This window comes from Anolis carolinensis, chromosome 5 (genome assembly GCF_035594765.1).
Source record: "Anolis carolinensis isolate JA03-04 chromosome 5, rAnoCar3.1.pri, whole genome shotgun sequence".
NCBI classification, from domain to species: Eukaryota; Metazoa; Chordata; class Lepidosauria; order Squamata; family Dactyloidae; genus Anolis; species Anolis carolinensis.
This window is the reverse complement of record NC_085845.1, coordinates 47575634-47601804: the sequence shown is the minus strand read 5'-3', so window position 1 is coordinate 47601804 and position 26171 is coordinate 47575634. Positions and strand designations below refer to the sequence as shown.

The 26171-nt window shown below is 38.0% G+C and overlaps 1 protein-coding gene across 6 annotated transcripts in view; it reads left to right on the top strand.

The window, feature by feature from the left end:
* nr3c2 (nuclear receptor subfamily 3 group C member 2) overlaps window positions 1–26171 on the top strand; it is a 180603-nt gene that overhangs the window by 140698 nt on the left and 13734 nt on the right. For all 6 annotated transcript variants that reach the window (XM_008111996.3, XM_008111994.3, XM_062980956.1 and 3 more), the window contains 2 exons: window positions 15643–15773; window positions 24250–24407. In XM_008111996.3, coding sequence (XP_008110203.1) covers window positions 15643–15773; window positions 24250–24407 — 289 coding nt within the window. The remainder of the gene's footprint in view (window positions 1–15642; window positions 15774–24249; window positions 24408–26171) is intronic.

Genomic DNA, 26171 nt, shown 5'->3' with positions numbered 1-26171 from the left:
GAGCAGTGTTTTCAAAGTGCCAGCATTCAGCTGTTTTTGGCATACTTTAGCTGACATGCAAACTGGATTAACAGGAAATATTCTGTTTTGGTATCCATGGTTGCTTGGAAAAGCTATCTGCTTTGTAGGATATGTGAATATCTAAACTGCTAGGTTTTCACTCTCATTCACAGAAATAGTTCTTTTGTCAGTAGTATACAACTGATGTTTTCATTACTATTTTAATTACCTTACTTTGCAGCCTTGAAAGCAGCTGGAAAGCCTCAATGAAACATTCCAAGTTTTTATTACTTTTGTGATAATTGAAGAAATTGCTCGTTTTAAATTAAAGTGTAAAGCCTTGTCCACATGGAGTCCATAGACTAAAACAATATTGTTCTAAGGTCACATTGGCAGCGATCCGTTCTTACTGTTGCCATGCTAAACAGGACCACGCAAATACACTGAAAATGATGAAAAATTGTGTAATTTGTTATTTTTATTACATTCTAAAGCAGGATTGGCAATTATACAGACTGCCAGAATTGTAAGACTGCAACTTCCAGCAGTCCCAACAAACTTAGCCAATTTCTCCTGCTATTTGTTTAGTTCTCATTTGTAAAAGAAAATTAGGGAGGGGGGGGAGTGGGCTTGTGGGATTGTTATATATTAAAACAGTTGATACATCTACCAAAAATCAGATTCTTTGCTTTTAAATAAAGATTCTAGTATCATTAGAAGACTTGCAACTGTCTTAATGACATTAGTGAAATCACATGCAAGTTATTATAAGGTATTTTACTTCTTACTGATAATCAAGTAGTTCAGGTTGAGAAACCCTTATCTGAAATGCTTGGGACCAGAATGTTATGAATTGCTGAATATACCTGTATTTGCATATGTATACATTTTTGTGTGTGTCAGGAGTGACTTAAAAAACTGCAAGTCGCTTCTGGTATGAGAGAATTGGCCGTGTGCAAGGACGTTGCCCAGATGTTTGATCCTGTGGGAGGCTTCTCTCATGTCTCCACATGAGGAACTAGAGCTGACAGACGAGAACTCATCCCACTCCCCAGCTTCGAACTACCGACCTTTCAGTCAGCAGTACTGCCGGCACAAGGGTTGAACCCATTGCACCACTGGGGGTTCGTATATATACATAATGAGATATCTTGGAGATGGGACCCAAGCCTAAATTTGAAATTTATTTTCATGTCACATGCACCTTGTACATATAATCAAAAGGTAATGTTATACACAATATATTTTAATATTTTGCGTACATTTAACCATCAGAAAGCAAAGCTATCATCATCTCAGCTACCTTCGTGGATAATTTTAGATTTTAAGAGTACTGTATTTCAAATTTCAGAATAGTTTTGGAAATTTTGTGTTATATTTTATATTTTGACTTAGTTATTTGATATTGTGGTGATCCATGGTTATAAGCAATGAAAATGTGAACTGAACTGTGCTTAGCCAGTGGTGAGAAATGCTGGGAATTGTAGTTCAGCAACTTCTGCTACTTTGAGTTGTTCTAGTTTGCATGCTTATTAACACAAAACAAATGCTCAGCTTTTAACCTCATGAGAAGAATCTGTTCTAGCATAGAGAGAGTCTAAACTTTTTTCACATAATACTAGTCCTACAGTCTGTATCACAAGTGATACTTATATCCCCTGGATTTTCATTTCTGGTACATGACACAAAAGATTTTTTTCCCAAAAGAAAAAGATGACCATTCCTTGGATTTACAGAGTCACACTAGAGGTTTATTTGGAGAAGGCCTACACAACTTGTGAGTAGTAAGGAGCCAAAATTAAAATAGGGGAAACCTCTCTGGGCCGCAGATAGGTTTTTAGCACTTCCCTTCCAGGTAAAGGCTCTGGCATGGCGTGAGGTGACTTCCCCTTCACTGGTCGACCTTTCCCCTGCCTGTCTTGGAGTCTGGTCACAAAAAGTAAATATCATTGAATTTGATTTAATGAATAACTGCTAAAACTAAACTAGATGAAAGATTTCATATTCACACCTGGATCTCCTATATTTAAATTTCATTTAAAATAAAATGTTTAAATTGATTAATAAACATATGGAAACTGCAGTGCTGGGACAACTGGGTTTTCTTCATTCTGCCCACACCATTGTGTAGGGAGGATAGGAAAACCTTGCTGCAGAATGGTGCAAGTGGAAGAATACCCTCCCCTTCTTCTAATGTGATATGTTTTAACCTGACCTACCAAATATACTGATATATAAGTTGACTTCTTGTGTAAGTCTAGGGCAGGTCCTGGGACTATAATTATGACTTTTGATATGACCCCTGGATACATCGAGGGTTATTCCAGTGAGAAAGGATTATTCCAGTGCTGGCACAGGGGAGTAGATATCCCTTGCCGCCACCATCTCCCCCCCTCCCAATGCAGCACCATCAGAGAAGAAAATGGTTCCTTTTTTGATAAGAATGAAGGTAGAATACTAATTACCTGTGGATGTCGATCCAGGTTTTTTAGGATTTGATCTTAACACTAACATTTCTACATAAGTATATATGATACTTTCAACATAGAAACCTTAAAAAGATGGGTCATCTTATCCACAGGACAATGTATGTACTGTATCTTATCAAAACAAGGAACCATCCCCTTTGAGTAAAATGGTAAAAAACAAGAACGTAGTATATCCTGGGAAAACCTATCCCTTCTACTCTTGCCACCACTTGGCCATGGTGATCCACGCTCTTGTTACATCTCGAATAGGTTACTGTAATGCGCTCTATGTGGGGTTGCCTTTGAAGATTGTTTGGAAGCTTCAAGTGGTCCAACGGGTGGCAGCTAGATTTCGCACCAGAGTGGTGTACAGGGAGCACACAACCTCCCTGTTACGTTAGCTGCACTGGCTGCCAGTCTGCTCCCGAGCACAATTCAACGTGCTGGCTTTAGCCTATAAAGCCCTAGATGGTTCCAGCCCAGCTTACCTGACTGAACATATCTCCTCTATGAACCATCACGGAGGTTAAGATCTTCTGGGAAGGCCCTGCTCTCGGTCCCACCTGCTTCACAAGTGTGGTTGGTGGAGATGAGAGACAAGGCCTTCTCAGTGGTGGCTCCTGGGCTCTGGAACTCTCTCCCCAGTGACATTAGATCAGTGCCCTCCCGTATAGCCTTCAGAAAGAAAACAAAGACATGGTTGTGAGACCAAGCTTTTGGCCAGTGAAGTAATGTAGTGCAAGAAATAAATAGGGAATATGTTTTAATGTTTATATTAGATGTTTTAATTCTGTGTTTTCATGTCTAAATGTTGTTTATATCTTACGTTTAATGGTCTTATTGATTTTAACACATCGCTATAAGTTTCTTGTTTAGATTTTATGTTTTGGTTTTACATGTATGTTAGACATTGAATTTTGCCAATATTATGTTGGAAACAGCTTTGAGCCCCCCCAGGGATGAGAAAAGTGATACACACACACACACACACACACACACACACACACACACACACACAGAGTAAATAAATAAATAAATACTGCTTCTAGCCTTTTTGAATGCCTGGGTAGAAAAATGGCATGATGGACAGGGATGGCCGACCCCTAAGATGGGCCTAGCACTTTCCCTTTTCTGCTGAATGACCCTCAACATATCCACTAATCACATCAACATTCATAAATTTGTCCCCAAAATCTGTCCTTGATTTATATATGAGGTTTACTTTTGCATGTGTTACTTTTACATGCTAACTGCAATATTCCTTGGTAATTTCTTATTCCCCAGACCTCTGTGTAAAATCTCCTCTTTGCAGAAAGACAGTATTTACTCAACTGAGTAGTGTACATTTTTTCCTGCATATAGCAATGTCCCTTTCTACATATATACGTAGTTTGGCTCTTGTAGGTTAGGAGCAAAGAGAAGATTTCATTTAAGCATTCTGGATACAAAAGTAAGCATAACATGCATAAATCCAGACTGCCATGAGATACAAAAGAGATTGATACATTAGAAGAATTTAACATCGTGTTTTAGAAGATTTGCCGGGTTCATTTATTGCAGTAGGTCTTAGTTCCAAATAATGTATTTAGGACTGGAATATAAATCTATTTGAAACTTAAATATTCATTGGGCTGTGGATTAACTGCTAATCACTAAATTCAGTACCATAAAAAGTTGAACAAATCCAAATTCTTTCTTCTTGCAGAAAAAAAAATCTATTAAACTGCGGGTTGTATCTTTGAAAAGAAAATGGCATCTGTTTGGTTTTTATCTCTCTTGTTTTGTGCTGAATTTGTTGAAGTTACATGAATTGTTATTATTACATGTTGTCATGTAACATAAATGTTTTGTTTAAAATCCAGATTGGGTTGAAGTTATGAAACTATTTCGTCTATGTCCTTAATATTACAGTTTAATAGTTTTTGTGGAACTGGCTCATCACAGAAAAAAATGGGATGTGGAGAAACATTTTTCTGGTTTACAAATGTTTTCTTTTACAAACTAGCAATCAAGGACATCTTTGATCTTGACAATCTAATATATGAACCAGAACTATAAACATTTGTTGTTGTGTGCCTTTAAGTAATTTCTAACTTATGGTGACCCTAAGGTGAACCCATCATGGAGTTTTCTTGTCAAGCTTTGTTCAGAATTGATTTGTTCTTGCCTTCCTCTGAGGTTGAGAGGATGTGACTGGATTCAGCGGGCTTCCATAGTTGATCGGAGAGTCAAACCCTGGCAAGTAGTCAAATCTCACTGGCTCACAGATATAAGTAAACATTAAGTCTAGTCATGTTCATTTCTGGGGTTTGGTGCTCCTCCCCATTTCTGAGCCGAAGAGCCGGTGTTGTCCTCCAAGGTCATGTGTCCAGCATAACTTCATGGAGAGCTGTTCCATTCCTGCCGGAGCAGTACCTATTGATCTACTCACATTTGCATGTTTTCGAACTGCTAGATTGGCAGAAGCTGAGGCTAACAGTGGGAGCTCACTCCGCTCCCCGGATTCGAACCGCTGACTTTCCGGTCAGCAAGTTCAGCAGCTCAGACGTTTAACCCACTGCACCATGGGGGTCTCCAAGATATAAACATAGCAAATAACTAAAAGAATAAGTAATTTTTCAGTGATCAATATTTCAGTATGAATCAAATATTCAAAGTAGTAATCGTTATAATGATGTTTAAAAAATGAAGTTCAATGAAGGTGAAGAATGGTTCAGATTAATACAGAACATAGCTAACTGGTAGTGTGTGTTTTTCAATTTCAAATTGAAACAATCTGCCCCAACATAGAAAATTCCAAAATAGATTAATTGTGGGAGACATTTTTTCCATTTAAATATATTATACTAAGGATTTCTTAAAAGGAGGTCACTGGAACTATAGTGTTCCTAAAGAGATTGCTAGGGATTTTGTGAGGGATTGTGAATGGAAAGATAGGCGGGGGGGGGGGGGAGGTTTGAGCTGTAAGAATAATTATTTTTACATAGGGGTTACTTGAGACTTGCAGATTATTTCAAGGGTTCCTCTCCTGCAGGCTAAAAAGCTTGAGAATGTCTATGTTCTCTCTTTACTGGATTTAGAAACAAAATTGGAAAGCAGGCTGGGTTGCTAGTTTCAGGAATAAATGTTTTGGATTGCTGGATTCAGCTCCGTCTGATCACATAAATTAAAATGGGCAGATATTTGGCAATGCTGAGAACCAGACGTATTTTTAATTAATGTACAGCAAGCACATTTGGTCCTAGTTATAGCTGGGATTTTAAAATGTCTTTTTCCAATTAATTTCATATGTTTTCTAGTTAAATATCATGGTCATGGGTGTTTTTTATTGTATTGTGTGTATTCACTCATGCAGTCCTTGCTGAACTTGAGAGCAATGGTTTTATAATTGCATAACACCCTCTTAAGCTACAGCTACCTCTGTGTGACCTTTTATCTCCTTTGGCTTGTAATTCCGCCTGATATCCTGGTTCTGTGTTAACTGCTAGGGAGGACCTAATACAAAAAGCTTCATTTTCCAATATATCTGATTGACTTTAATTGTACAATTTTACAGGAGGAAATAATTTGCTGTCATTATTATCGCATTTAATGGATTACTGTTCCACTGTTTTCATAGATCGTTTGTTACATTATCTTTTGTACTGACAGTGGTTTAGTTTTCAGTCTGTTTATCCCATAGAGCCTAATTTAGGAAGTTTTTTGAAAAATATATATTGACAGATTACTACCACCTCTGTTTTTAAACTAATTAACCCAATAATACTTTATATAGTGTGGAAAATAGATGCAGTTTGCGATTTTTATAAAGAATTTGTCTCTAGTATTGTTGATAATATTACCATACATTTATTTCCTTGTCTGAACTTCCTTTCCAAAGACATAGAGATCATAGAAAAATTGGGGTGGCGGTGGGGGGAGATTCATCTTCAGGTGCAAATATGAAGCTGAATCACCCCAATATTCAGGATGAATATTATTGCTTTATCTATTAAATGCAACTATACACATTCAGGAAAGTTCAATCCAGGACTCTCATAGAGCAAATCAGGTGGAAGCATTTTTAGCAGACTTTTTAAGTATCAGAGTCTCTCACTGAAATATTGAAAAAACTAACTTTTCATGCTTCCCCGCAAAGTGGGGTGGGGGCATGTGTGCGCATATGTGTACATTTGTGTGTGTGTCTTCAAAAAAAAGTATTCACTAACACAATTTTTGTTCCTGCATTATAAATGTCATTTCCTAATTAGTGCTATCATAAAAACATGGAAAAGGTTCATTAAACAGCAAAAACTTTGTTTTGCGGCACATCCTGTAGCACATTTTGCTATATCTTTTCAATGAATACCTAGAGTCTCATAGTTTGTGGCAGCCACAAAAATAAAATTTCTGGAGTATAACAACTACTTTCAAAGTAACTACCTCACAATTAAACAGGAAATAACACTTTCAAACCAGGAACAGATTTTTTTTCACATTTTTAAAAATAGTGATTCAAAAGTAGTTGCCAAAAAAATTGCCCTAGTGTAAAATGACCTAACCATTTCAACAAGGGCATCCTGTGGTAATATATTATGTCAGCTGAGGATATAATAAAACCTAACAACAGTTTTTCATATTCACAGTGGTACCTTTACAGCTGATGTAGCTAAGGAAGTGACATTACAGATATATCTGTGAACAGAAAGTTTATCCATTTCATAACCTACTGTGCACATGTGTACAAATTATAGTTGGGTCTGGATGTAACATTCAGATCTCTTTTTCATGATGTGAGTTTTCCATAAATTTTATTGGGAGGTGCTTGGGAATTATTGTATCTAATGCAGAATGTGTAGGTTTTATACCATTTTAATAAAATTCCTCGAGGACAGAGAAGTGTGATTCAAATATAACTGGAAGTTGTTCTCATTGGAAAATAAAGGTTACATAAAAAAGGGAGATGAGAGACTGGATTGGAAGAGAGCTACACTGTTTTTCTTTCCAATGCTTCACTGGAAATGTAATTCTACAGCTTACAGTATTGATTATCTGGTGGGCCAGAATGACAAGGAAAAAGACCATGGAGTCAGGTGAGGCGTTTCCTGACCACCCGAACAGATGACCATTGCTTGCAATATGTTCAGTGCCGCAAGGTTTTTGTTATCTGTACATCTTTGGTGCTCTAAGTGGTATAATCCCCTTTGCCACCTCCTGCAGGACTCGGTGCTTGTTTACCTGTTTCTTGAAGGGGTGAATTAATGTCGTAGTAAATCAGCAAGCACAATATTTCTGTAATGTGCTCCAGTATTTCTGGGTTGGTACATGCAGTCATGCCGGCCACATGACCTTGGAGGTGTCTACGGACAATGCCGGCTCTTCGGCTTAGAAATGGAGATGAGCACCAACCCCTAGAGTCAGACATGACTGGACTTAACGTCAGGGGAAAACCTTTACCTTTACCTATATTTAGGACATATGCTTTCTGCAATGTCTTTTCACTCTTAGTCTGTCTCTGCGCTTCCCTAACTTGTGTGTGGCGCTTAGTATTCTGGTTTCGTGGAGGGAGATATGATATATAATTAGCACTAACTCAAACTTTCAAGCACATGGGCCATTGAATTCTAAGCAAACTGCTACTGAGAGAGATTTTTCTTCCTCAGCGGAAATAATAGTAATCAAACATCAGGGTCATGAGAGTCTTCGAAGCTGCTGGAACATCTTTATGGAATAAATTGGTAGTGTAAGATTCAGGTTTATGGGGAATATAAAAGATGTTTTCATTATGTGATCAAGATATTGATCCACTGTGTTAGAGCTACTCTTGAGGAGTATTTGGGCAATAAAAAGTTTCCTAATCCTTTACAAAAATTAGGGCTACCCACCATCATAATGAATATGGGCCATTTTTTTTCAATAATTTACTTCTGAAACATTGCAGATATTAAACAAAATCAGAAAATTGATCCTGAAATGGTTAACTGGTTTCAGGAAACAAAATCTGGATTCAGATTTATTATGCTATACTATTTTAATAAGGGATGTGAACTTAGCTATTTACTGGGAAATTCATTTCCTAGATACACGGTTCCAGGTCAGTAACTAGCTATCCAGATTTTGGGTTTCTGTCTTTAAAGCCTTTCTGAATTAATGCTTTTCCAGTTTAGGACTGGATAGAATCATAGAATCATAGAATAGTAGAGTTGGAAGAGACCTCAAGGGCCATCTAGTCCAACCCCCCGCTAAGAAGCAGGAAATCGCATTCAAAGCACCCCCGACAGATGGCCATCCAGCCTCTGCTTAAAAGCTTCCAAAGAAGGAGCCTCCACCACATTCCGGGGGAGAGAGTTCCACTGCCGAACAGCCCTCACAGTGAGGAAGTTCTTCCTGATGTTCAGGTGGAATCTCCTTTCCTGTAGTTTGAAGCCATTGTTCCGTGTCCTAGTCTGCAGGGCAGCAGAAAATAAGCTTGCTCCCTCCTCCTGTGGGAGAGAGAGATACACTTAGATAGGATGGCCTTGTGATATAGAGATAGATGTGTATACTTTATGTGTGTGTTTTGGAGAGAGAGAAAATGTTAACTGTAAACAGGAAGGTTGTAATTGCTTCTGGTCATTCAAGATGATAACACTTGGTGGCCATTGATTCATCTTTGTATCTGTTCCTTTATTCAGCCATATTGGCTACAGGTGCTTCTCTTCCTCCTCTTCTCCCTCTTCCCCCCTCCCTCCTCCTCCTCCTCCTTTTTAGAAAGCAAAATTTCTTCCCTTCCCCAAGGACACTTCAAGAAAATAATATCCTACCCTTGTTTAGTTTTCATGGAAATCATAATGCAACCCTTAATGTAATGTGAATGGAAAAGTGTTTTATTCCTCCTAGCAAAAATAACAAGAAAGTGCTTTGGTTTGTGTCATCCTGCATGGTAGAAGGAAGTTGAACTGGATGATCCTTAGTGGTGTCTCCTAACCTTATGATTGTATGATATTCTTCTTCTTCTTCTTCTTCTTCTTCTTATTATTATTATTATTATTATTATTATTATTATTATTATTATTATTATTGAGAGGCTGGGTGGCCATCTGTTGGGCATGCTTGGATTGTGTCCTCCATGGCAGAATTGGGTTGGACTGGATTACCACAGTAATTATTTCATATTACTGTAGAATCTCATTTATCCAACATTCGCTTATCCAGTGTTCTGGATTAACCAACACAGTCTGCCTTTTAGTAGTCAATGTTTTTGTAGTCAATGTTTTAAATTCATTGTGATATTTTGGTGCTAAATTTGTAAATACAGTAATTACAACATAGCATTAGTGAGCATTGAACTACCTTTTTGGTCAAATTTGTTGTATAACATGATGTTTGGTGCTTAATTTGTATAATCATTACCTAATTTGATGTTTAATCGGCTTTTCCTGAATCCCTTCTTATTATCCAACATATTCACTTATCCAACGTTCTGCCGGCCTGTTTATGTTGGATAAGGGAGACTCTACTGTATATTTATAATGTTATATTATCTGCTTAGAACTGGATTATATGAGGCCCCTTCTACACAGCTGTATAAAATGCACACTGAAGTGAATTATCTGGCAGTGGGGACTCAAGATAATCCAGTTCAAAGCAGGTAATATAAGATTATAAATGGGTAATATAGCTGTGTGGAAGGGCCTTGAGTCTCCACTGCCATATAATCCAGTTAAAATCAGATAATCTGTATCTTATAGGCAGTGTGGAAGAGGCCTGAGGCCTAACTGTGCCTGTCCCCTGGGCTGAGTGGGTTGCTAGGAAACCAAGTGGGCAGAGTTTAGTCTTCTAACTGGCAGCAATTGGATAAAAAAACAATTATTCCTCTCCCTCTAATTAGGATGTTATTTTTCTTTTCTTTTTGTTGTATGAACGTAGAGGCATGGATGAGGGGTTGTGTTGCCAAGTTTAGTGTTTCTGGGATGTGTAGTTTTGTTGTTTTGTCCTAGGCCGAATTTTTTTATCCTTTTATACATATAGATATAGCACATATGAAGAGAGCACATGTACTCTCTGAAACATGAACAACAGTTGTGTCTTTATTGAAAGATTTCAGTTCAAACTTGTATGATGTGCTTTGACTACTTGTAGACCTGACTTCACAACTTAAAGATTGCACCTTGCAGACTTTTTTGAGTATTCAGATCTTGCAATCTGTGCAACATACAGTAGAGTCTCACTTATCCAATATAAATGGGCCGGTAGAACGTTGGATAAGCAAATATGTTGGATAATAAGGAGAGATTAAGGACAAGCCTATTAAACATCAAATTAGGTTATGATTTTACAAATTAAGCACCAAAACATTATGTTATACAACAAATCTGGCAGAAAATGTAGTTCAATACGCAGTAATGCTACGTAGTAATTACTGTATTTACGAATTTCACACCAAAATATCATGATATATTGAAAACATTGACTACAAAAATGCGTTGGATAATCCAGAACGTTGGATAAGCGAGTGTTGGATAAGTGAGACTCTACTGTAGCTTGTTCCTAGATGGAGCTCTTGCATCAGTACTGTAAAAGTCTGTACTGGTTTCTGGTGTCCACAGTGAAAGACTGGCTATCATCTGTACTTCCTGAAGGAGTCATACAGAAAGCATCCATGCTCCGATCATATATTTATGGCTGGTGGAAAATGTTCTTTAATTTTTTTTTCTTTGCATCATTGAGAAATCTTACAGGCAAATATTGAGGCCCTAGCACTCTGGTTCCTTCAAGGATAATGTAGTTGTTCATGTCTGAGCACATTTTCTCTCTCTTCCTCCTCCTCCCTCCCTCCCTCTCTTTCTCTGCATGTGCCTTAAATAATACAGATAATGTGACTAAATGACTAGGGACCTTCTCCTTGTTACAAGTAACACTACTACAGTTTTTCCCCCTGTGGAGAAGTGGTTTTTTAAAGTACTGATAATTATGATTGGTGACAGATAGATAAATGAAAGTTAAACTGAATTGTTAACTTACTTTTTAAAGAAAAGATAATCACATGATTTTCATTACAGTAAATGGCTTATCACTGAATAGGTGGTTGTCATATACCAGAATTTGGATAAGTTTATTTTTGAACTACAGCTCCCAGAATCCCTCAAACATTATGGCCACTGTTCATGTTATTTGGGTATTCTGAGAATATTCTGAGAATTTTGACCCAAAGCTGTATTTTTCCAGGTTCTGCCATATATTCCTGCTCCTCAGACATTGAAGTAGTAGTCTGAAAAAGTGAAAATTGCCTTTCAAACTTCCTCTTATTTTGCTTTCGCTATGCTGAACATAAAGTGATAACTAAATTATATCATAAATCTTTATAAAAACAAATTATTCTTGTAATTCATATATTTGTAACACAGATTTATTACAGAGTCGGATCTGCTATATTTCCAGAAAAAACAGTCATAATTCACTACATAGAAAGTGGAGGTTATTGAAGGTGGCACTGGCTACCATTCATGTCATCTATTTCTAGTAGCAATCATTATTTTATTCCTCTTACATTAAGCTGTTAACTTTTTGATCGTTCATCCTTCATACATCTGAAAGACATAATGCAGTAGTGCACTGAACTGCTTTCAATACACTGCTTTCCTTTAGTGTTTCTCTCTTCTTTTATTTTAGCACAGGATGATGTAGAAACAAAAGATATTTTTGTTATGTAAGTCTACCTTTTAGGTTGCCCCTTAGATTTATGTGAAATTATAATGTATGGTTTCTGTTTATTACTGCTGATGCATAGCTGTATCAGGATTTAAAATATCAGTTGATGCCGCTCACACTATTTTTTTCAATGTTAAAGTGAAGGGAAAACTTGCATCCAATTTGGTTTTAAAGTAATCATTTTTTAAAAAGTTTTCTCGCTATCTGGGTATACTTTGATTTTCCTTGTTTCACTTAAAGCAGTTTTTGATTTTGTCATTAAAATATATTTTCCCTTTCCATCTAAATCTAAGGAATTATTTTATTTTAAAATTTATGTATTTTTGTGTTAATGGACTGGTTGAGACCAAAGAACCTGAATCTCAATCTACTTACTTGAAAAGACAGCTCAACAGATGGGATAATATTGCCCTTGAAAATTTTGGTTTTGTGTGGAATTAGACACATTTTGAAGACTAGGGTGCACAGTCAAGATTTGTGGATTCAACTTTGAACATGTATGCTCAGGTTTTGAGTGTGTGCAATAGTGTGTTTTAATAGCTGAAGCTAGCCACCTTTGTTTCTGGTCATGGTAACACATGTTAGTTACATTTTATTTTGACTGTTGTAATGTGTTCTATTTGGCACTATGTGGCACTTTGAAAAGTATATGGAGATGGTTGACCAGATTGGTTATAGAAATCATGTGGCATTCTTTTTACAACAGTACAAATCTCTTTCTACAATGTAGAAAAGCCGTATGCAACATGGAGTCTTCCTGTTGGAAAGGTTGCATTCCTCAATGAAACTTAGCTTTAACATTTCTGGGGAAAGCTCTTCTCTCTGCCCCACTGCTATTGGAGGTATGGTTAGGAGGTGTGTGAAAGCCGGTCTTATTGGATGACTTTTTGGATCTCCCTTTAAATTAAGCTAGACTGTTTCTCTTTCTGTTGCCCTTGTCCTGGGGGACATTATATTTAATTTGCTGCCTTTATTTTATTGCTGAGAAGGGTCATATTTGGTTGAGAGCTGTTGTGTGTGTTTTTTAAAAAATCTTTTTTAATTGGGTTACTTTTATGTATTGCTTTAATTAAGATTTTGGTTTTAATCTGTACTGTAGTACTGTTTACGGGGCAGAGTGTTATGGGTGGAAGGATAGAAAATTTAAAAATAAATAAAGATTTAAGTAATGAGAGCTAAGGAGGGAAGGCAGAGAAGAATGCTAAGTATATTGTATACAGCTGTATCCAGTTTCAACCCTTTGCCCAATCCTGTGTGAAAACATGGTGGTTGGCATTCCATTGGTGAATTATGAGGGTATAAGACAGATTTATACCACCATAATTCACTCTTTGGTCATTGTGAAGGCCAGAATGCTTGACTGGCTATGCAACAACCCACACCCCTCTCCCACACTCTCCTTTTCTCAGTTGTAATCACCCAAACCCAGCCATTTCAGTCAGCAGCAGAGGAAATGGCAGATAAGTGCCCAGCTATTTTCCTACTGCTAGACGCAGAGCAATGACACCATCTGTTGAAGCCCTGAAGTTCTCTGTGAATGGCAAATAGCTATATCTCCTAACATAGGATCACAACCAATTCTGGAATTGTTATATTCTTCTGTGCACCCTTGGCAACTACCTCGTACTTAAAAAAAACACAAGAAAGGTTTTGTCAGATCAGTACATTTACACCGAAATCCTAATTGTAATGGTGGATCATCAGATAACTGTGGGAGCTCACAAGCAGGACCTCAGGTCAATAGTCATTTCCAAGACTAGGCTAGAAACAAACCTTTGGCAGTAGCATGGGAAATTGCTTTATAATCCATTAGCAGGGCTGTAAAGGAGCCCCCGTGGCCTAGTGGATTAAAGCCTCGTGACTTGAAGGTTGGGTTGCTGACCTGAAGGCTGCCAGGTTCGAATCCCACCCGGGGAGAGCGCGGATGAGCTCCCTCTATCAGCTCCAGCTCCATGCGGGGACATGAGAGAAGCCTCCCACAAAGATGGTAAAAACATCAAAACATCCGGGCGTCCCCTGGGCAACATCCTTGCAGACGGCCAATTCTCTCACACCAGAAGCAACTCAGGTTGCTCCTGACACGAAAAAAAAGCAGGGCTGTAGTGGGGGGGGGGGGGGTTGAAATCAGGTTTACTCACGAATTTTAACTGCTTAACCAATTTATGAGTAAACCAGGTTTTTTTTAACTTGACACATTGGGGGGGAGGTTGAACTTTTAACCCCCCCTCCCCGGCTACGGCCCTGTCTATCAGTATGCTTATTCTCTAAAAGGCATCCAATTTGATGACTTCCAGAGATGTGATTCACATGTATCTCTTTTAAGAGCAATGTTTGAACTGAATATTTGAATGAATTGCAGGTCATCTTCAAAATGTACCATTCAATGAAGTTCAGACTCTTTACATTGGAACCAGTATAAGAGCTGGTAGTGTCAGTGTTTTAATATATATACCCAGTTGTTTAAGAACAGATTCACGCCTAATTGGTTGAGATGGAAGTTTTCTGATTGTTTGTATTCATTCTTATAATTAACTATCCATGTGCTTGTAACATGAGGAAATGTGCATGTTTGCCCCCTGAATTATGTCAGTTGTAGTTACAGTATATACTTGAGTATAAGCCAAGTTACCGCCCCCGCCCCCCCCCCCCCCCCCCCCGGCCCAGCTTATACTCAAGTGAAGGTCCTGGCTGGCTTATATTCAAATATTTAGGTAATCAGAGTTGAACAGTCTTATCTTATTAAAGTCTTATTATTACCCTAAATTACAGTTTTATGTAAATATTCAAAAACATTTAAACCTACTGATGCTTCAATTAGTGTAATTTTATTGTTATCTATTACCACTAGCTGCTGCATTTCCCACCCTTGTCTTATACTTGAGTCAATAAGTTTTCCCAGTTTTTTGTGGCAAAACTAGGTGCCTCAGCTTATATTCAGATCAGCTTGTACTTGAGTATATACACTACTTTATTTGATTAGCAATGACATCCCCCCCTCTGTTTAAGCAGTTGCAATTTTGTGTGCAGAATACTCATGTTTTCCTATCAATGTATGAATCTATTTTGCTCATCTAATCTCTCCCTACATTTTGGCCTGTTCCTTTTCTCCAAAGAAACCGTACAAGTTTAATACTCCATTAGCTTTTCATTTCAGCAAGGGTGAGCAGGTTGGCCAAAAATAGCATGGGAAAAGATCTAGTGAGAAGAAGTCAAACTCATGTGACCCGAAAAATGTATTTCTGCTGTATTAATGCGGAGAGATTGTACAGGTTTGCTCATCTTCATCTCGTGTTGAATTCATTGGTACTTCAAAGGACTTAACCTTGATAGATCATATATCTAAGGATTTTATCATGTTTACCCAATGCTTGATTGTAGTCCATAAACAGCTGCTAATGATATAAGAGTAGTCCTTTGGGAAAAGACTGTTCTAACACATGACCTACCATTTAAAAGTTGCAGTGAATTTCTGTTCTAATCAATGTTTTGCCCTTTTCCTTTCCAGAGAAAGGATGCGCCAGTCTGCGATGTTTGAATTGTGCCAGGGGATGCACCAGATCAGCCTTCAATTTGTTCGCTTGCAACTTAGCTTTGAAGAATATACCATAATGAAAGTTTTGCTGCTGTTAAGCACAGGTAGGTTTGCCAATTAATTCTAATTGTGATACATACATTTGCATATTTATAAGCATTGAATCATAGTAAGTTTTTTAAAAAGTGGATAATAGGAGGCACCTGAATCCAATAGTTTGCAATGAAACCTGTTGCACATTTGGAAAATGACAATCAAATAACTCCAGTATTAAATAATATCCTCTAATACAGCAAATATGAGTTTACACATGAAAACTATTGAAAAATACAGCTGCAAAAGTAATTGGTCATTTAGATCTATAGGGTGGCAGATGATAACTGGTGCATCGTACAATTATATTGGATCTCAATTCTTTCCTGAACAAAATGCAAATATCTATGCTTCATTTTAAAACCCTCTGTGGTATTGCCTCTGAAAAAAAAGAATCCTTGCACATCTATGTTCTTCTGAACCATTTTCAAGATTGTCATCCGGGTGACCTTCTCTTCATGATATATTTTTCATGGCAGTGAGAGATAGGGCCTTCAGAATAATGGCATCTTGCATGTAGATTTTTGTGCCAAAGGTAAGTTAAATAAACTTACCTGTTTTCCCCTCATGCCATTATTTCTTTCTTTAAAATTCATATTTCCATTATTCCAGTTGAGGGAGAGGAAATCATTGCATTAACTTTTATATTTGTGTCTATGTGGGGGAATCCTGCTAAACAAATTGGCCTCGGAGCTATTGGATTCATGTTTCACTCCATCACCACCTGCCTTTAGAATAGTTTTGGGACCTGCCATTGACAGTACAGTTGCTGTGGTGGAGGTTTCCAGTGGCGCAAGTCCATGGTGTAAGAAAGGCCTAGCCTCCCATTAGTACAGGAAGAATTCCTCTGTAAGCAATTACTATAGAAACAACTGCCACCCTATTTTGCACTTTCAAAGAGTGCCTTTAAAGCAATCTATTATTTCGAAAGAGATAAATGTTTGGCATCCAGTCCATTACAGATCTGGCAAAAGAATTTGTGTATTATCCAAAAGAGATCAGAAATTCAAGGATATTCAATTCAGTTTACATTTCTAAACGCATAACTCTGGCTGATATTCTTTTGGTTTGCTATGTTAGGGTGACAACACTAACAAAGGATGAGGCAGCTAGGGTGAGAGGAGAAGGCTACCTACTTTAAGCAACCTGTTCCTTCAAAGCATGTGTCCTGTCTTCAGGGCAAGTTGTTCTGAGAAGAGTGGTCTGCCCAGTTGCCCAGTGGCATAGGCAGTTGTCCAGGCCTTCAGAAGAAGCCAATACTTTGGAGAAAAAATCTGCTCGGAGCTCAGAGTCTTCTCCCATCCCAGATATCCCTTTGTGAACACAAATAAAATGCAACTGCACACTACCACAAAGACTGGGTGGAGAGGGTAGTGGCAAGGAAGTGAATAATATAGTTTTGACAGACTGCAAATAACTATTTACACAACTGTCCTGGGCATGTGAAGTTTATTCAAATGCCACAGCAAGCATCTTCTTTGCAAACTGAGGTACAGTTCCACATAATGCCACCCATATACTGTGTTACATTATAGATTTCCAAGTTCATTGTTCAGTCACATGATCAGCTGCTGGAATTCATTTAGGAACTTGAATGACAACCACATCAAAAAAGCTTATCTCAATTAACATAGGAAAAAACCCACACATTACATCTCAATTGTTTTCGTGCTTGTCCAAAGCCCACAGAATGCAGAAGATTGCCAGTTGCCTTGCCATATTTAATAATTATAATGGGAAAGAACTGGGCAGCTTTCCAGAAATCCAGAGTTTTAATTGTGCAGCTCATTATTGCAGTTTCATATATTTAATTCTGACTGATGCTAGTGTAATAATTTTCAGACTTGCCTGTAAAAAGCATTCTTCTAAGTTCTGTACAGAATATGGAAACGATACCTATAAAAATGGTAATTCAATCTATATGTGATAAGGTAAGCCTAAAACCCATGGGTCTTTTATACATGCAACTGTGCACCAACTGAGTCATTTAAAACATCCAAAGGGTAGGCAGGAATCAAGAAATATGATTTCATCATGCTAATTGGATGGATTTGTAAATGCTAATATACCATGCATATAATGTTTGAGTAGGAGCCCCCGTGGCCTAGTGGATTAAAGCCTCGTGACTTGAAGTTTGGGTTGCTGACCTAAAGGCTGCCAGGTTCGAATCCCACCCGGGGAGAGCGTGGATGAGTTCCCTCTATCAGCTCCAGCTCCATGCGGGGACATGAGAGAAGCCTCCCACAAGGATGGTAAAACATCAAAACATCCGGGCGTCCCCTGGGCAACGTCCTTGCAGACGGCCAATTCTCTCACTCCAGAAGCAACTCAGGTTGCTCCTGACACAATAATAATAATAATAATAATAATAATAATAATAATAATAATAATAATAATGTTTGAGTGTATGTAACCATCCATTTAATTTAGATAAGGAACAGACTTATTTGTAAGGATTGTTGATATGGGCTACAAGTTTGTGAAGAATGCTTATAAATTATGTACTCTGATTACAATTCGGATTATTGCTGCAGTTCTGTTGACTGAGGGTGGGGACCTTATACTCTTATACAATAGCTTGGCAGTAAAAAAAATCTGGCAGTTTTCATTGCGTTATAATGTAACAAGAATACCTGGCTCTCACGAAAGGTAGGCAAAGTCCTAAGAAGTGATGAAATATCCTAAGTCTTGTGTTGGGTGAAACTGGCAGATAGCCACACACTAGACCTTGTCCTCACTGCTATTGACATGTGATGTCATAACTACCTTTCTAGTTTTGGAACCAGGACAATGCACTTGTGATCTTGCAGGACAAGCCCTATCAATACGTTAGAAGTGTAGGTTAAATAAATACACATCAGGGAATGCCCCTCCCACTTTCTGTTGGCCTTCCCTTATTATTCTCATTGCATGGTGAACATCATTTTATCTATGGAAGCTCAGCACAGTTGAGCATCCTGGAGACTCCTTCAGAATGTTGCCCTTCACATGTGGAGGGCAATAAAATGGTGAGGTTGGGCCAGGGCTATTGTACTCCCCTTTCTCACATGCTTATTCTATATCAGGGGTCCTCAAACTTTTTAAACCGAGGGCCGGTCCACAATCCTTCAGACTGTTGAGGGGCCGGATTATCATTTGAAAAAAAAAATACAAACAAATTCCGATGCACACTGCACATGTCTTATTTGTAGTGCAAAAACAACAACAATAACAAGAACAATGAAAGAACAATACAATATTTAAAAATAAAAACAATTTTAACAAACATACATTTATCAGGATTTCAATGGGAAGTGTGGCCCTGCTTCTGGCCAATGAGATAGTCAAGTTAATTAGGGTTGTTGTTTTTTGTGTGCCTTCAAGTCATGTCAGACTTTGGGTGAGCCTAAGTCTAAAATTTATTTATTTATTATTTATTTATTTACTGCATTTATTTACTACATTTGTATCACACCCTTCTCACCCCAAAGGGGACTCAGAGTGGCTTACAAATTATATGTACATACAATCTATATATATAAAAGAGTGATGGCATCAGGGCAGCGGACAAAACAACAAAACTATAGGCCCCCCAACCTCGAAATTTGACAACACAACCCATCATCCATGCCTCTAGGTTGATACAACAAAAAGAAAAGAAAAATGAAGACCTAATTGCTTTTATCCAATTGCTGCCAGTTAGAAGGCTAAGCTCCTCCAACTTGGTCTCCTAGCAACCCAATAAAAAATAATAAAAAACACAAAAATAATTAAAAACACTAAAAGATTAATACAATAAAATACTATAATAACAGAAAATAACTAAAAATAATACAAGGAAATAAAATATAATAAATAAAAAGATAACTTACAATAAAATTAATTAAAAAAATACAAATAACGTCAAATAAAAATTACACAAGAATTTTTAGCCAATACCACCACCACTTTGCCACAGCAACGCGTGGCCGGGCACAGCTAGTATATTATATTATTAGCATAGCACAATATTAGCATTATATATTACTTTATTGAACTATACCACTATACTGTAATATTATGAGTAATATTATATGTAATATAGAATATATAATTAATATTATTATGTGGTATTATTATTAGTGTTATATTGTATTACATTATAATATTATTATCAATATTATATGTATATACAATATATTATATTATAAAACTGAGGGCGGGGGCCAGGTAAATGACCTCGGAGGGCCGCATCCGGCCCCCGGGCCTTAGTTTGGGGACCCCTGTTCTATATAGTCACAGAAAATACATGCTAGAAATGACTAAGGAAGCTTATTGTGTTCTATCCTGTCACCTGGAACAATGACAACACAATTGTACTACTATTGTACTATAAGTGAAGACAAAGAATAATCGGGAATGGCAAAACCAAAAGAAGGGGGGAGGTAATTGTTACATCACAAATCAGAAGTCCTGGAAATTGGATGGGACAGAGAGTCATATCTCAATTAGTTGGTTCAACCAGGGATAAAATCAGCCACTTGAGAGAGGGTTGAATTCTCACCTTGAGGCAACTCTTGTATACTGTATAAGGATCATAACAAAAATGCCACTCCAATTTACTGCTGCCCCTTTGTGTGTAAGAGTGCAACATAGTACTGCTATTCCCGGACAGTCTATTACATCTCCTTCTTCCTCCTGTCTAAATGTTGGCCCAAATGTATGAGATGCCGTTCACCACCCATTAGGCTTTTTTCAAAGACCAAGATTGTCTAATAACTGCTCCCAGAGCAGCTATTTGTTTGTAGTTTGCTTGTCTCCTGCTGCTAAATTATGAATGTGCTCATCTATAAACCAGAGCTGGGTTGAAATAGCTGCTGTGCTTTTTTATATTCTTTTTTTGTTCATAATTCTGGGTAGCTTCAGCAGTTATTTTAGAAACCATGCATTGGCTACATAATGTGGGGTCGCAGGAGGTGTGGCTTTTCACATACCATCCCCTGGTTGTTCACCATTGTCAACTTTAAATACAAGCACATAAGGTTTGCAATATGTGGTCCTTTCTGTGTCATTTTCTAACCTCTAAAATGTGCCATATCATGACCTGAATCGTCAATATGATGAAATTGCAGTTTATTTCTATTAACATTTATCCTTATCATGTATTTAGGTTTTGTAACTATCCAGGATGATAAACTGAATAATAATGGCAGAAAGTGTGATTCATAAAATTATGAATAATGTTTGGTTTACAAGGAGACTTGAAAATTATTCTGCTATCTAATGGGTAACCAACCATCATAGTAGAAAGCTTTGGTTCAGTGTTGACAACATTTGTGAAACGTGTTTTGTTTTGTTTTGATAGATCAGTAACCACACATAAAGTATAGTTTTGTGATAGCATACATTAATGAAACTGAAAACAGTTTTGAAGTTCCTCTGTATTCTGTGGTCAGATCACACCTGGAATACTGTGTCCAATTCTGGGCATCACACTTTAAGGGAGATGTTGATGGGTTGGAATGTGTCCAGAGGAGGACAACTAAAATGATCTAGGGTCTGGAGAATAAGCCCTACAAAGGGCAACTTAAAGAGCTGGGCATGTTTAGCCTGCAGAAGAGAAGGCTGAGGAGACATGATAGCCATCTATAAATATGTGAAGGGAAGTCATAGGGAGGAGGGAGCAAGCTTGTTTTCTGCTGCCCTGCAGACTAGGATACGGAGCAATGGCTTTAAACTACAGGAAAGGAGATTCCACCTGAACATCAGGAAGAACTTCCTCACCGTGAGAGCTGTTTGACAGTGGAACTCTCTCCCCCGGGCTGTGGTGGAGGCTCCTTCTTTGGAGGCTTTTAAGCAGAGGCTGGATGGCCATCTGTCGGGGGTGCTTTGAATGCGATTTCCTGCTTCTTAGGGGGGGTTGGACTGGATGGCCCATGAGGTCTCTTCCAACTCTACTATTCTATGATTCTATGATTCTAAGGACATGGCGCACTGCCATGTCCTTCTGCCAAGTGGACAGGGAAAATGAAGAGGGCCTGAGATAAGCATTCAGGGGGCCGCATCCAGTCCCTAGGCCTTAGTTCGCCTATGCCTGTTGTAAACTATAGCTATAAACTATGTGCACTGACATTCAGGAGCCAATTCCTGATTGTTATTCTGACTTGTTTGGAAGCATGAGCCTATCGTCAACTTCCAGTAGAACTTCCAGTGGAAGTTGACCACCGAATTGAGCTGGAAGCTACATTCTCCAAAGTGATTCTGAGGTATTCAAGGCTCTTTTTATAAAAACAAAACTGTTTTCAACGACCTCGAGTAATAAGGAGGAATACTATATTTATGATATGGCTACCATGGCTATACTGCAGTGGTTCTCGTCCCCATGTGTTTTGGTCTACAACTCCCAGAAATCCCAGCCAATTTACCAAGAACTTTCTAACTGTGAGAGCTGTTCAGCAGTGAAACTCTCTCCCCTGGGCTGTGGTGGAGGCTCCTTCTTTGGAGGCTTTGAAACAGACTGGATGGCCATCTGTCAGGAGTACTTTGAATGCAATTTTCCTGCTTCTTGGCAGGGGCTTGGACTGGATGGACCACGACATCTCTTCCAATGCTATGATTCTGATTCCTAACTATAGATCCATGTATATCTCAGTATTTATCTTAGTGACTATGAAATTAGATAAAGGTAAAGGTTTCCCCTGACGTTAAGTCCAGTCGTGACTGACTCTGGGGGTTGGTGCTCATCTCCATTTCTAAGCCGAAGAGCCAGCGTTGTCCATAGACACCTCCAAGGTCATGTGGCCGGCATGACTGCATGTAGCGCCGTTACCTTCCCGCCGGTGCAGTACCTATTGATCTACTCACATTTGCATGTTTTTCGAACTGCTAGGTTGGCAGGAGCTGGGGCTAACAGTGGGCGCTCATTCCGCTCCCAGGATTTGAACCTGGGACCTTTTGGTCCGCAAGTTCAGCAGCTCAGCGCTTTAACACACTGTGCCACCAGGGCCCCCCGACTATGAAATTAGACTTTAAAATTATATGAGGCAGCTATATATTGGCTTTATAATATTTAAAGGGACCTTTGTACATAAGACTGTATAAAGACTCCCCCAGACCAAGGGCTTATCTAATTCACCACCCTTTCCCCCAGCAGGCAACCAGATGTCTCTTGGAGGTCCATAAAATGTATTGCCTCCATTAAAAAAAAACCCAAGATTAAAACCACTCAGTGTCTGTTTTTTCAAAAATGAAAAAGTTCAGAAACTTCTGATGTTTTCTAGACACAACATTTGTTATGTTTCCTGTTGCATGTTTGTAACCGAAACATTGGATTCAGAATTCAAAATTCTTGCTCTATATAAGCAAATAGCTGGGGAAACTATTGAACGGTGCTGCTATCATAATATTCTGCTTTAGATGAATGTTTTGTTTGCATGAGTAGCACTGAATGCCATTATTGACCCCAGCATTGTTCTAAAGCACCTTCTCTGTTCCATTTATTCCTGCTTTATTTGAAACATCAGTATCTGTAGAACTATTGAGGCTAGTATGTATGTGGAACAAGTATTTGAGACCATAGAAGCTCACATTTCTGCATGTGCTCATAGCAGTGCTTGAAATGTATGAATCCTGTGACAACACTATGACTAATGCTCAAATAGATGAAACCATGAAGAATAAAAGGATGCAGTTGCATCATGTATTTTATGGCTGTTAGGCAAATTGATTCCAACTGCTTCATAATTGATAGCAATAATGGTGAGGAATTCTTGATATTAGAAATAACAACTTATTTGTATTCTTACTATCAAGATGCTGGACAGTGTCACTTGACAATAAATAGCTAGCCTAAACATGCATTGGGTTTGGAATTAAAGCAGCACAAGAACAACTTAAACATCTGGGTTCATCATAGGATTGAAAGGCTGGAAAATGCAGGTGCCGGTAAAACATTTAAGAGAAGACATTAGCTTTCAAAATGCATTTATTCTGCATAGCATGATTCTCAGGTTTTATTTCAGATGTAATGTCTGCTCAAAAATTCATTCCAGGTTTAAAAGCATTATTTGACTATAGACATAAAAGAAAAAAAAGTAATGGTTTTTCCATCCCTCAGAATATCAAATTCATCTTGAATGCAATTAGTATTTTACATCCCGCCCCACAACTTGTAAGAGTTTGCAGCATTAGAATTGGCTTGGAGTGTCAGAATATTTTGTCCTGTTTTCCAATATAATATGCCATATTTTTGTGTGTATATATAAATGTGTGTACACTGTGTACATGCATGTATAATCTTATGTCAAAACATCGGACACATTTAAGCCTTCTTTCCACCATGTTGTGTTTTGACTAGTCCATACATTTGCCTCTAGAAAGCTTTTGCTAAAACTCAAAGGGTTTTAAGCAGCTGCCAAATTTACAAAATCTGAAAGAAATGCTTTCTATTCATTTGTGAATGACCTTGTAACAACAAATTTCTTATAAATACATCAGTGAGTCATACATTTTTGTATCTCTTTATAACAGTTCCTAAGGATGGCCTCAAGAGCCAAGCTGCATTTGAAGAAATGAGGGCAAATTATATTAAAGAACTAAGGAAGATGGTCACAAAGCATCCAAACAGTTCTGGGCAAAGTTGGCAGCGGTTTTACCAACTGACAAAGCTCCTGGACTCCATTCATGATGTAAGTAATTAGCCTGACATTACAGAATATACTGTTTTATACAGCAACTAAATCTACAAATCCTGACTGAAGCAAACTGGTATCAAGATGTAGTACCGTAGCTACTGCTCACATTACCCTTAACTGGCACATTAATGGCAGAGCTATTTAGCCCTGATCAGTCATGACTCACTAGGCCTCCTTCAACATGATGCAAGGGAGACCAACCTTCGCCTCGAAATACATAACAACGCGTTGGAAAATATCTTGTCAAAGGCTTTCATGGCCAGAATCACTGGGTTGTTGTGAGTTTTCCGGGTTGTATGGCCATGTTCCAGAAGCATTCTCTCCTGACATTTTGCCCACATCTATTGCAGGCATCCTCAGTGGTTGTGAGCTGCATGCACCTCACAACCTCTGAGGATGCCTGCCATAGATGTGGCCGAAACATCGGGAGAGAATGCTTCTGGAACATGGCCATACGGCCCGGAAAACTCACAGCAACCCAAAAAAATCTTGTTTATATAGAAGGCTTCTTATTGAAGTTTGTGCCCAGATGTTCCAACGTTTTTGCTTGCACAGAGAACTTCCATGCAAACAAGCCCCTCTCCTTTCTTCATGTAAGCTGAAGAAGGGGAACAGGGCTTAAAATGTGGAATGATGCTGGCTGCTAAAAAAAAATCCTCTGTCTCTCTCTACATTGAGTGAGGGGAATGAAATGGCATAATGCCTTTCTGTGCTCACTGATGTCTTCATGCATTTTCCATATGGGAAGAGGTTAAAGGCACCGTATTCCATCTGATGTTGGAAGTTAAGCATGGTCAGCCCTGGTTAGTACTGGAATGGTGACTACCAATGAATACAAAGTGCTGTAGGCTGTCTTTCAGAGGAAGGAATGGACAGAGTCACCTCTAAGTATTCCTTGCCTAAGAAAACCCTATGAAATTCATAAGTCATAAGGCAACATGAAGGCACTCATACACATATACTCCTGCTTTGAAGAGGTACCACGTGAACAGTTCCTTTCTACTTTAATTTTCAGAGGAAAATATGCAAACTTTATGAGGATTGACTGAATAAGAGATTATTCTAACCGATCAGTTTATAAGCTGGAGGTTCTAGCCAAAAGTGCTGCAAGTTGATTTTGAATCATCTAATAGTTTAAGGCAATCCTTTTCAGAAAGGAAAATCCATGAATAATGTCCAGTGCTAAGATGAATGGATGGATACATATGTGTGTGACCTTCTGAGTCAGTGCAAATCAATGTAAGGAAAATCAATTTAATTTATGGATTAGAATTCCAGAGGAATGTAGCATGGTTGCAAAAATATGAACAATCATATATAAAAATCCCATCAGCATATGTTGTGATTGCATCCCTGTAAATTGTAGTTCTAAATAATTCATTGTTTCTGAGTAATATTTCAAAATATAATCTACCAATAATATGTTCAATCTTTCAAAGATGTGACAATTTGATTTGCATAAGTCAGTCATATGTATGTTTTCAAGTTCACTAGTTTAAAGGCATTATTATTATTATTATTATTATTACTATTTATATTGACATACTTCCCTATTTGTTCTTCAGTGGGATTATACTTTCTTTATAACTTCTGTTTTGTGGAGCCACTAGTTTCAAGAGGATGGTCTCCTGTTAAGCATCTCTTTAAATGCTGTTAAATTGTATAGTGCAAGGAAATAAATCCTTTAAAAGCTGTTAAATTGTATAGCAAAAGCAAGCAGGCGCCTGTACTCTATTCTTATGATGAAGCAAAGAAGTA